The sequence below is a fragment of the Carlito syrichta genome, unplaced genomic scaffold (assembly GCF_000164805.1).
Source record: "Carlito syrichta isolate Samal-C Ts95f unplaced genomic scaffold, Tarsius_syrichta-2.0.1 Scaffold315593, whole genome shotgun sequence".
NCBI classification, from domain to species: domain Eukaryota; kingdom Metazoa; phylum Chordata; class Mammalia; order Primates; family Tarsiidae; genus Carlito; species Carlito syrichta.
In genome coordinates this window covers 1,547,183-1,559,279 of record NW_007259689.1, presented here as the reverse complement: position 1 = coordinate 1,559,279, position 12,097 = coordinate 1,547,183, and the positions used below count along the sequence as shown (strand labels likewise).

The following is a 12,097-nucleotide window of genomic DNA, read 5'->3' as shown; positions in this document are numbered from 1 at the left end:
TGTGAAGTGTATGTGTCTTGGGGGAAATTTGCTTTGTAAATACTCAAAGGATAGATGCTCCCCTCAACTACTGTTGTTAATCTTGCTGGACTCCAGTAAGATTCATAGTCATTTCATGGGCAAGGTCCATTTTCCAGTTTGTTGCAATGGCATGGTCTCTCTATAGCTGGCAACAAACCCTGATTTAGTAACACCCTAGTATTTCCAGATATCTGGAGGTATGACTAACTCCTCAGAACAAGATTTTAATTGCTTTTGGTTCAGATAGAAGGAGATGAAGTTCAAATGCACCTACCTCTTTTTCAGCAAGCAATTGACATCATAACCAAAAAGATGCTAATTTGAAAAAAAAATACAAAGAACACACAGGAACATGGGATGTATATTGTTCTCAGATGAGACAGGCTTTTTTTTAAGTAGAAAGACATTGGGTTGTTTTGCCAATGTATGTGTACAGTAATGTTCCAGACCAAAGAACTTATGGAAACCAAACAACATTTCACTTCCTCAGGTTCTGTTGTTTGCCCTCGAACCATTAGGAAGCACTCATCCTTTGTCTTAAGTTCTTTTGACATGAAGAAAAATCAGTTCTCATTGTCCCTGCACACCCCATGAGTCCCCAGTAGAAGACAGGTGGAATGCAGCACTGAGAGATGTGGCTGTTGAGTGTGCATAACTAAACTAATCCAGTGATGTGAGGCCACGCCTCTTCCTTATTGAATTTCAGAGGGAACCAGAGTGCATTTTCTGGTTTAGCTTAAATCATCCTGAATGTATCTTAGAAATCTGTGCCTTAGGCTTTGGTAGAATAAAAGAAAAAATGTCCCAGCTGTCTCATCTGGATTGAGTTGAGATGCTTATCCCCTTAAGGGCCAAGCCTGTGCCTTTGTCATTCATGGCTTCATTCTAGGGCCTAACATAGGTGCTGGGACAGAGCAGGCCCTCAGCAAGTACTTACTGAATAAAGAAGCAAACTTTCCCTGAGAAGATGAGCTACTACTTATGTGGACTCATGCATACACAGATACACACAAGCCTGCATATGCTCAGCGTCCACCCATGCATGTCAGAAGCTCTCCCCCAGGGCCCATGATGCTGAATGATCTGTGATAGATCACGAAGGGAGATATTATGCTGAGGTGGCCTGGAGCAGACACCGGGAGGATGTTTACTTAACTGGGTAGTCAAGGCATCTGCTCACACAATCTAGATATCCACTTCCCTTCCTTTATGTAAATAGTGCAAAGTGATTATTTAAGCAGAAGAATTAGACAAGGCACAGTGACTCATGCCTGTAATTCCAGCACTCTGGGAGGCTGAGATGGGAGGATCTCTTGAGCCCATGAGTTGGAGACTAGTTGGGGCAAGATAGTGAGACCTTGTCTCTAAAAATAAAAATAAATTAGGTGGGTGCATTGCTGTAGTCTCAACTACGCAGGAGGTTGAGACAGAAGGATCACCTGAACCCAGAAAGTTGAGACTGCAGTGAGCTGTGATCATGCCACTGCACTCCAGTCTGGGCAACAGAGTGAGATTCCAGCTCAGTCAATCAATTGATCAATTAATAATGGAAGAATGAGGATAGATGACTTTATGGCAAAACTTCAGCTCTGTGAAAACCCTGTCTTCATGGCGAGTGGCCTCAGGAAGTACATCTGAGGTGGCATGTATTGAGGAACTTGAGTAGAGGTCCCCACTCTTGACCACTCACTGGTGGATGTCCCCTCCACTCATCATAGTCCTTGATGGCTGTCAGCCTGTTGATAGTCTATAGCTCTATCCCTGAGTAGTAGGTAGCAGCTGTGGTCCAAAGTCCAAGGTAATATGTAACCAACTAACCCAGGCAGAAGGTAAGGGGTGTGTGTGTGTGTGTGTGTGAGAGAGAGAGAGAGAGAGAGCTTGTTGTGGGCAGAAAGGAAGGGAATATGGTCTCAGTTATGTTTTCAGTACAACAGAATTAACAGTAAAGGTAGCTCAAGTGAAATTGTTTAAATCAATTTTTTGAAATTTGTTTTTTTGGGGTTTTTTTTGTAGAGATGGGATCTCACTATGTTGTCCAGGCTGGTCTAAAACTCCTGACCTCAAGCCTCCCAAAGTGCTGGGATTACAGGCCTGAGCCATCACACCCAGCCTAAGGCAGTGTTTCAAATGCCCCCCCCCCCCCCAGGTTATAAAATCATTTCAGTAGTTCAAAGTCAGCATTTAAAAAAAATTTAGTGGAATAGAATGTAATTTTAAAAACAGCATAGTGCATCACACATAACAAAGGTAAATATTGTCTTGAAAACTTCTGTTTCAGTTATATTTATATGTATATGCTTTTTCTTTTTTATGGGTAACAGACAATAGAGTAAGAAAACCGGTGGCTTATGGTCAATAAACTATAGCTAATATCCGGCCTTCTCTTACTTCTTTTGAAGGGTTTTAGAAAGCCTAGTGATAATAATGGCTAATAGCTAAGTACTTACAATATGCCAGGTTCTATTCTAAACTCTGTGCCTATATTAATCCATAAAACCCCTCCTTACAGCACTGGGAGGGAGATACTGTCATTTTAAATGCTGTGTTTGAACACAGAGCATAAGGCATTTGGTTGAAGATTCCAGGGCTGCTAAGTGGTAGAGCCGGGTTTTGATCTTAAGTCATCCAACTGCACAGCTCCCTCCCTGACACTTCCACAGTCTGCCTCAGACTTCAAGACCGAGATTTCCAGATGTCTTTTAGTCAGCAGGCTAACCACCCTCCCTGACCCTTCTTCCCTGCTCTAACTGCCTTCCCTAAACATGAGTGCAAAACAAAAAATATATATTTTCAAGTGCATGGTCTTTTTTTTTCCTGGAAAAAAAATGGAGGTTGTAAAATTAACTAGGAATAGAGATTTATTGTCACATGGCATAGTATCAGGTCCCGTGGCCTTCATGATACTGCATGAAAAAATCATGCAGTGCCATCTCTATCACCTATAAAAGATAACCTATAAAATATTCCTGATATGAAGTAGACTCCACCTAATTTATAAACTAGCCAGGCAAAAAAGAAGTTAAAATGGTAGAACAGCAGTCAGAACTTAAATGAAAAGCTCCTGGAACCCAAAGATGTGGCATGTGTTTGTATTTAAGATTCCTTGGTTTCCTATACTTTAACGTAAAAGCACACCATAAATAAGGTGAGCATGCAGTGGAATCCAAAGTGGGGGAGCCCGGCAAATCCTGACTACCTTTCAAAGAGGCCCTCACAGATGGCATTTATAGAAGCCCTAACTCGGAGAACTGATCCAAACATTTGAGGGAACTTATTCTTTGCTGGACTGTGGTTATTAAGTGATTATCTGTTCAGGTAATGCCAGATGAGTTATTTTGTTATAGTTTTTGACTGGGGTATAACATGTTTTTTGATCATTTGGTCTTTTAGGTAGATGGGAAAGTCAGCATGAATGGAGAGACAGTTCACGGAGAGGACGAGGAGAAGGAAAGAGAGGGTTCCTCAGTGGCCTCCACCGCATCCTTAACCAAATCCCAGCTGTTTGAAGGCGTGGCCAGAGTGCATGGCTCTCCAGCGGAGCTGAAACAAGACAGCAACAGCATCGAGATCAACATCAAGAAGCCAAATCCTGGTCCCCAAGAACTGACAGTAAGAACCAAACTTTTTCTTCCCCTCTTTTTTGGGATAATTTCATAGTGAAAAAAATCTATTCTTTAAAAAAAGTAGGTCCTGATGACAATCATGTCTTCTATGCTGGTGTATTGCTTTGGCTAGGACTGCCATAACAAAGTCCCACAAAGTGCTTCAACTGCAGAAGCTCATTGTCTCACAGTCCTGGTGGCTGAAGTCCAAAGTCAAGGTGTTGGCAAGTGGATCCCTTCTGTTGGCTGTGAGGAAGACCCTGCTCCAGGCCTTCCTTCTACCTTCTAGTGATTGCTGGTCATCTTGACCTTCCCTGACTTGTAGACGCATTACCCAATCTCTGCATTCATCTTAACATGACGTTCTTCCTATGGCTATGTCTGTATTCAAATTTATCCTTTTTGTAAGAACACCAGTCACACTAAAATAGGGGTCCACCTTCTCCAGGATGACCTTATCTGAACTTACTACATCATAACCATCAAGATCACATTCTGAGTCCACAGGGGTTAGGACTTCAACATACGGATTTTGGGAGAGGCAATTCAACCCATAACAGCGGGATGCAATAGGACATAATATAATTTGTGAGCAGGAAGTTGCTTTTTCTTTCTTGAGAACAGGACCAGAAATTAAGAATAACTCCAAGGTGCATCTGTTTCACAGTACTTTGCAATGTTTAACCTTTCTTTACATAATAATTAATTAGATTTCCACAAAAGCTTTATGAGGTCATCAGGATGGATATTACTATCGCTATTATTTTTGTTTGATTTATGAGAAGACAAGAGATAGACTACATCTTTAACAGCAGTTAATAAATAGCTTTAACTATTATAGTTATAGTTAACTATTTATTATAGTAATAATATTCTAATGACTGATATTAATAACTGTGCATGTCACTGATAAATCTTATATTTTTGTTGATGACTATTTTCAGAAGAGTACAAATGACCAAATAATTAAAATAGATAAACAAGGGAAACTCAATATAAGAAAAATTCAGTAAAGCAGAGGAGGAAACCATAAAGAAGGCTAACGTAAAATTCTTGAAAGATCATAACTTCTTTTTTACTTTTCCAGAGCTAGTAAACTTGTCTTTGAATTCATATCAGATCCATAAAGTATATAACACAAATTATAAAAAAAAAATTACTTTTTCTTTTTTTTTTTGAGTTTGAGTCTCACTCTGTCACCCAGGCTGGAGTGCAGTGGCATGCTCTCAGCCACTGCAGCCTCGACCTGCTGTGCTCTGGCGATCCTTCTGCCTCAGCCTTCCAAGTAGCCAGAACTACAGGCACGCGCTATCACGCCCGGCTATTTTTTATTTATTGTAGAGACGAAGTCTCACCAAGTTGCCCAGGTGGGTCTCGAACCCATGGGCTCATGCAATCCACTCGCCTCGGCCTCCGAAAGTGCTGGGATTACAGGCCACCAAGCCTGGCCAGAAATTACTTTTTGTTGTCTCTACCTTATTAGTGTTCAGTGTTATGGAAGAATACATAAATACTTAAAATATCTTTTTTTCTGTTTATTCAGGATCTCATTAGATTTGTTAACACAATTTAGAAATAACTGGTGCCATTAGAATCTGGCTTAAAAGGGCCTTTCTCTTATTAGCTAAAAAAGAACGGGGACTGGGCATGGTGGCTCACACCTGTAATCCCAGCACTTTGGGAGGCCGAGGAGGGAGAATTTCTTGAACCTAGGAGTTTGAAACCAGGCTGGGCAACATAGTGAGACCTCATCTCCACAAAAAAAAATCAAAAAATTAGCCAGGTGTGGTGGTGCCCACCTGGAGTTCCATCAATTCTGGAGGCTGAGGTGGAAGGTTCGCCTGAGCTCAGGAGGTCAAGGCTGCAGTGAATGGTGATCGTGCCACTGTACTCAACTTGGGCCACAGAGTGGGACCCTGACTCAAAAAAAAAAAGGAAAGAGAGAAAGTTATTAAAAAATAAAATTAATTTTTATCAACTTAGCCCTTTAAATACAGAGCAATTTAAGACACTAAAGCACTATTGAATAGCCAAGCTAAAAAATGCAGGGAAATTCAAGTTCAGCAGAAAATGGAACTCAAAATAACACTGTACTTGCTGTCTTGGAATAGAAGAACATCATCGTGTCAATTTCATCTTCTTAGATCTCTCACCAGAAAGTCTCCTGCAGATTTTGCTAACCAAACCAAAAAGTTCACTCCCAAGGATGTAGCCCCTTTTGGGGGCATAGACTAGACTCTGTTCACCCTCATTTGTCCTCACCAGAGACTGAGTCTCTGCTTTTTCCTCGGCACCTAGACCATTTTGGCGCAGAAGGAAACTTGTCTTCCTGCTCCCCGGCTGAGCTTTAGATGACCCAGCTTGCTAAAACCCACACCGCAGCCTAAGTATTGATTTTTTCCCCCCTCAGGGTTTTGTCTTTCGAAGAGTAAAATAATGTTTTCTCAGAGGAATAGAGAGGATATAATTCTTCGCTCAGTGCTCAAGCGCTCTAGGAACGAGATCTAAAGGAGAGTAGACCAAAGCCATTGCTTCACCGTGGTGACATTTCCTGGTCTCCAGGAGCAAACTTTTGTGAACGAAACAAATGTGGAGTCTCTCAGCCTGGACTTTAATTTTCCTTTTCCTTCACCTCCATGTTACCATTCTGGAGTTCTTACGGGTAATCGTGAGATGGAGTGTGATTTCTGCTAGCCGTGTGGGAACTTAACTGGTGGAGTAAACGTGAACTTCTGCTCTTAAGTTTAAAATAGAAGCCCCCCGAATTAATCAGACAATATAGGGGTGAAATTGCTTCTCTGGGGAAGCTAGTAATTCTGTTCTTCTCTTTTGCTACACTTCATGAGAGTGTTTTTTAAATTCCCTTCATAAGAGTTTACACTGAATACATATTTCTAGAAGTATCTTGTTTTTTGGGATTTTTTTAGTTGGAGTCTCAATCTGTCACCCAGACTGGAGTGCAGTGGCACGGTCATGGCCACCACAACCTCAACCTGCTGGGCTCAGGTGATCCTTCTGTCTCAGCCTTCCAAGTAGCTGGAACTACAGGCATGCTCTACCACACCTGGCTAATTATTTATTTATTTATTATAGAGACAAGGTCTTGCCAAGTTGCCCAGGCTGGTTTCGAACCCCTAGGCTCAGGTAATCCTCTCACCTCAGCCTCCCAAAGTGCTGGGATTACAGGCCTGAGCCATCGTGCCCAGCAAAGTATCTTGTTTTAAGAGAAGCAAAATTGCATGATCTAAAAGAAATTATGTCATTTCAGAAGTCTAGACACTATCACAATGACACAAACAAAAGCTGGCGTGGGGAACTTTCTTTCTGGAAACCTGCCCTGATTCTGGGCAGCCTCAGGACACAGGTCCAAGCTCATGCAGACACCTGGTAGTTCTTCCTTTCGTGCATTTCTTCCTTGGAGAAGTTGCTTAGTTCAGAGTCATTTCCAGTTAAATAAAACCCCTTGGTTCTGAATAGGTAGTGGCATTTCTGTATCCTGTCTATAGTACCATAGGCTCTGGAATCAACCATGGCAGGGGCTACGGCATTATTTTCTGGGTAGGTAATTTGGTGTGTGTCTCTCCAACTGTAAGCAGAGCTGCTTGCAGTATTGCATGGAACTTTGGCTCATTACTGAAACTCTCTTCATACTCACTTGCAACTTACAACACCACAATTTTTCCATTCAGAGTGTGTTATCCCAGGAGTCACTTTAAAAGAATCACTTCTCCAGGAGACCTACTCCTCATTTTACTTCTGTCTGCATGATTCCAAGAAAAGCATTTCTTGACTGTTTAACAGCCAGTAGACTCCTACTTAAAAAGTGGAATTAATTGGTCATGGCAAAATATGATGGCCAGCTTGAGAGGGGAGCTTTCCAGAGATAGATACCAGCTTGGACTTTCTGTTTCTAATTCATTTACCTGATCCTGTGGGGCTGTCAAAGGAATAGTGTTCTTCTCTTTAAATAGTGTCTTTCTTCCAAAAACTGCATTCCCCAAAGATACACTCTCTACAGAGGAGTAGCTTCACCCACCACTAAAATGTCACAATTCCTTTTAGGCAAGCTGGAACTGTTCAAAGGCCACAGCAGCAGCAGTGGGCAGGAGCATTTATTCAGGATGTGTGAGGCAGCACAGCAGAGCAGGGTGGCCGTGGGACCCCAGGGGACGGGCATGAGTGTGGTATGTCAGCCTCCAGAGCTGGCATGGACACTTTGGTATGATGTCATGCCATCTCCTTAGTTTCCTTCCGCCTCATCTTTCTTATTTGAAACTCTTGGGACCTTTGCTTTCTACTTTAGAAATAGATCCTAAATTAAGGTAGAATTTTTTTTTAAATGCTTGGACTGCGCCTCCTGATATTAGCAAGTTCCCAATCCTTCTCAATCGAATTACCTCTACAGTAATGCAATTGTGACAGCAATTACCTTGTGGGGGGGGGTGTCTGTTAACGGATTAAGTGTAAATTGAGGAACTACTCTATGACCTGGTGTTTTTTGAAGTAGAAGAAGAAACTAATAAACTTGCCAGGAAAAAAAGATGTTCATAAAGCTGCTAGCAAAGTATGTAACACAACATATAATTAAATACAGATGATCCTCGACTTGTCTTGGTTTGACTTACAATTTTTCAAATTTACGATGGTGAGAAAGCAATATGTGTTAGTAGAAACCGTACTTCAGATTTTGAATTTTGATCTTTCCCTAGGCTAGTGACATGTGGTAGGACACTGTTAGGTTGGTGGACTGAGCCAGTGTTGTGGGCATGCAAACAATTGCACAGGAATTAGATTGGAACAAATGGTTTATTCAGGAAGTAGATCAGAGAGAGAGGGGATGGATCCACCTCTCTAAGACTGGAGAGGGGACCAGACGCTTAAAGAAAGCGTGACCACGAATGCTTGAGGTTGGAAACTATTAAAGCTTCCCTTTTGGTTTGGGGGAAAGGGCTGGCAAGCATTCACAGGAGCTGACGTCATGACAACGGGGTCTGTTTCTTGTATCTCTGACAACCGGATGGATGGGTGGCAGTCATGGGTGGTTAATCACCTAGACAAGAAGGGCTGGGCTGGTAGCTGAAAGACAAATTCTTGGGAGATGTTCATCTTAGTGTCTTGTGACTCGTTCAGGGTTCCAGGGAAGGATTATTGTCATATATGAGCTCAAGGAGACCTGAGAAACTCCATTTTTGGCTCTCTCCTTTCAGACACTCTGTCAGGAGTCTCAGTTCTCAGTCAGCCACGCAATCACAAGGGTGAGCAGCTGGTCCTCTGCAGAAGACTGTGTCACCAGATGATTTTGCCCAATTGCATGCTACTCTAAGTGTTCTGAACACATTTAAGGCCAGCTAGGCAAACTATGGCACTCAGTAGGTTAATGTTTTTAGTGCATTTTGACTTGATATTTTCAAGTTATTGGAGTGTCTCCCATCTTAAGATGAGAAGCATCCATACTAAACTATAGAGTAAGCAGACCAGAGGAATATAAGATTGCAAGGAACAAGGAAGATCATTGTAGATTGAGTTTGGTCTAGGAAGGTTTTGTGGGGGTGCAGGTTTTGTGGGGGTGCAGAATCTTGACCTTAAGTGTGGGATTTGCATTGGAATGGAGGAAGGAAGCAGGCTATTCCATGTGTTGGGAATAGTGGAATCAAAGGCATGGACAGCTGGGCACTGTGGCTCACACCTGTAATCCCAGCATTTTGGGAGGCTAAAGTGAGAGGATTGTCTAAACCTGGGCGTTCGAGGCCAGCCTGGGCAACATGGCGAGAACTCATCTCTACAAAAAAGTAAAAAAACTTAGTCAGGCACTCACACCTATAGTTCCAGCTACTTGGATATCTGAGGCGAAAGGATTGTCTGAGCCCAACAGGTCGAGGCTGCAGTAGCTGTGAGTGGGCTACTGCACTCCAGCCTGGGTGACAGTGTGAGACTCTGACCAAAAAATAAAAAAGGCATGGACAGTGGTGAGGATCTCACAAGAGGCCCCAGGGGATTAGAGGTGATGAGGGTGACTAGGTGTTCCATCTATATTCCAGGCAGAGGGATCAGGCCCACCTCTTCCCTTCCTCTTCCCCACAAGCACAGGTCTCCCTGAGATATTTAAGAGTTTTTGTTCATTTCAGCAACTCTGCTAAAGGCCCACTGGAAACCTGACACTTTTTGTGTGTGTGTGCATTTTAAAATACTGACTTCTGTAAGAAAATCATGTCATAGCACAGATACAGATTCCTAGAATATAGGACTGGCAAAGAATTTGGAAGCTCTTCTTATCTGAGGGCTCATCTATCCTATGTGTAGTATCTTACAGAAAGATTTTTTTCATGTCTCCCTCAAAACCATTCCAGTGTTTTCTTTATGAACTACCAGTTATATTTGTATTTGAATATCATCTTTTCTCAGTGGTACCAAAATCACTCTTTCCAAAAATACTTGAAGTACATAATGCACAGGGTCAAAAATCAAATGCCAGCCGGGTTCCGTGGCTCAGCCTGTAATCCCGTGCCTTTGGGAGGCTGAGGTGAGTGGATTCCCTGAGCCCGCAGGTTCGAGACCCACCTGGGCAGAGAGACCTCATCTCTACAGTAAATAAAAAAATCAGCCGGGCGTGGTAGCGCATGCCTGTAATTCCGGCTACTTGGAAGGCTGAGGCAGAAAGATCACCGGAGTCCAGCAGGTCGAGGCTGCGGTGGCTGGGAGCGGCCACTGCACTCCAGTCTGGGCGACAGAGTGAGACTCCAACTCAAAAAAAAAAAAAAAAAATCAAATGCCAGCAGAACAAGTTCAACTGTCTGAGCCTCAGTTCATATATTTTTTTTAAAGTATAGTAATAGTTTATGAACCAGATGATTATTGTGAAAATTCATGTCTGGAGAACACATAGCTTGATGTCAAAGTGACTCATCGATCACAGGTGCCATTAAGCTATTAATATTGTCATATAACGAATAGGAGAAAGGATGAATTCCTTGTCCTCTTCCAACTCAGCTGGTAGGTTCTTCCAGTTGTAACTGTCTAAAATACATACAGGCAAGACCCGGTGGCTCACGCCTGTTATCCTAGTACTTTGGGAGGCTGAGACAGGAAAATTAATTGAACCCAGGAATTCAAGATCAGCCTAGGCAACATAATGAGACTTCATCTCTACAAGAAAATTTTAAAAATCAGCCGAGCATGGTGGCGTGTGCCTGTAGTCCCAGCTACTTGAGAGATTGAGGTGGAAGGATTGCCTGAGTCCAGGAGGTCAGGGCTGTGGTAAGCTGTGATTGTGACACTCCAGCCTGGATGACAGTGAGACCTTGACAGTCTCTCTCTCTCTTTCTCTCTCTCTCTCTCTCTATATATATATATGTACACACACACACATATGTACATATATATAAAATATTTTTATATTAAATATATCTAGACATGATATATATATCTCTCTAGATGAGAACGGCTTTTTCCAGGAGATGACTGTCCGTTCAGATGCTCACATGCTTCTTCTTGGTGCTCCTTTTCTTCTTCTTGGTGTCCGTTCAGATGCTCACATGCTTCTTCTTGCTGCTCTCCTGCTTTCCCAATTCTGACTTCCTCCTGCCCCCTAGACTCCCAAGACTCCCACCCGTCAATCTCTCTGTCACTCCAGCCCATGACTGTGGATCAGGTCTTTCCCCAACTCTTCTCAAATGATGCAGCCATGTTCTTTCTGCTGGCCTGCACCTGCCTACCTGGCTGGTGGCAACTCCTCATCGTTGACCGAGGGCCACACTCAGCCACTGGGTATCTAAATGCCTTCCTGTGCTTTTCTCAAGTGAAGTAGCAAGGCAGGTCTGTTTTTCTCATTTTAAAAAAGCTCTAGGCCTTCCTCTTGAAAAATCTAATACTTTACTTATGTTTTCTGCTCCAGGAAAACAGACAATCAGATCTTTCTTGAAACATTTCATTTTGCAGTGAGAACAGGCCAGAGGCATTTGAGTAGGTGCTGTTTTCGTGACAACTGAGACCAACTGCACATTCCTTTTAGATGTCAAATGTCAACAAGCATTTCTTTAGAAATGAGTTTTCTCCATCTAGAAGTAGTTGTGGGATTGCTAGATTTCATGGTCATTCAAAGTCATTAAAGAGATTTAGATAAGATGTATTTACATATTTCAAGAAAGCATGCATCAGGCCAGGTACTTTGGGAGGCCAAGGAGGGAAAATCACTTGAGCCCAGGAGTTCGAGTCCAGACTGGACAAAATAGCGAGACCTCATCACTACAAAAAAAATCTCAAAAAATTAGCTGGCCATGGTGTGTTACATGCCTTTATTCCCGGGGACTCAGGAGGCTGAGGTAGAAGGATCAATCACCTGAGCCTAGGAAGTTGAGGCTGCAGTGAGCTGTGATTGGGTCATTGCACTCCAGCCTGGGCAATAGAGTAAGACCCCAACTCAAAGAAAGAAAGAAAAAAGAAAGAGAGAGAGAGAGAGAGAGAGAGAGAGAGAGAGA

General features: G+C 42.6%; 1 protein-coding gene across 8 annotated transcripts in view; it reads left to right on the top strand.

Moving 5' to 3' along the window:
* Window positions 1–12,097, top strand: part of LIMCH1 (LIM and calponin homology domains 1) — a 245,906-nt gene that overhangs the window by 185,184 nt on the left and 48,625 nt on the right. For all 8 annotated transcript variants that reach the window (XM_021706459.1, XM_021706456.1, XM_021706457.1 and 5 more), the window contains one exon: window positions 3,412–3,630. In XM_021706459.1, the coding sequence (XP_021562134.1) occupies window positions 3,412–3,630 (219 nt within the window). The remainder of the gene's footprint in view (window positions 1–3,411; window positions 3,631–12,097) is intronic.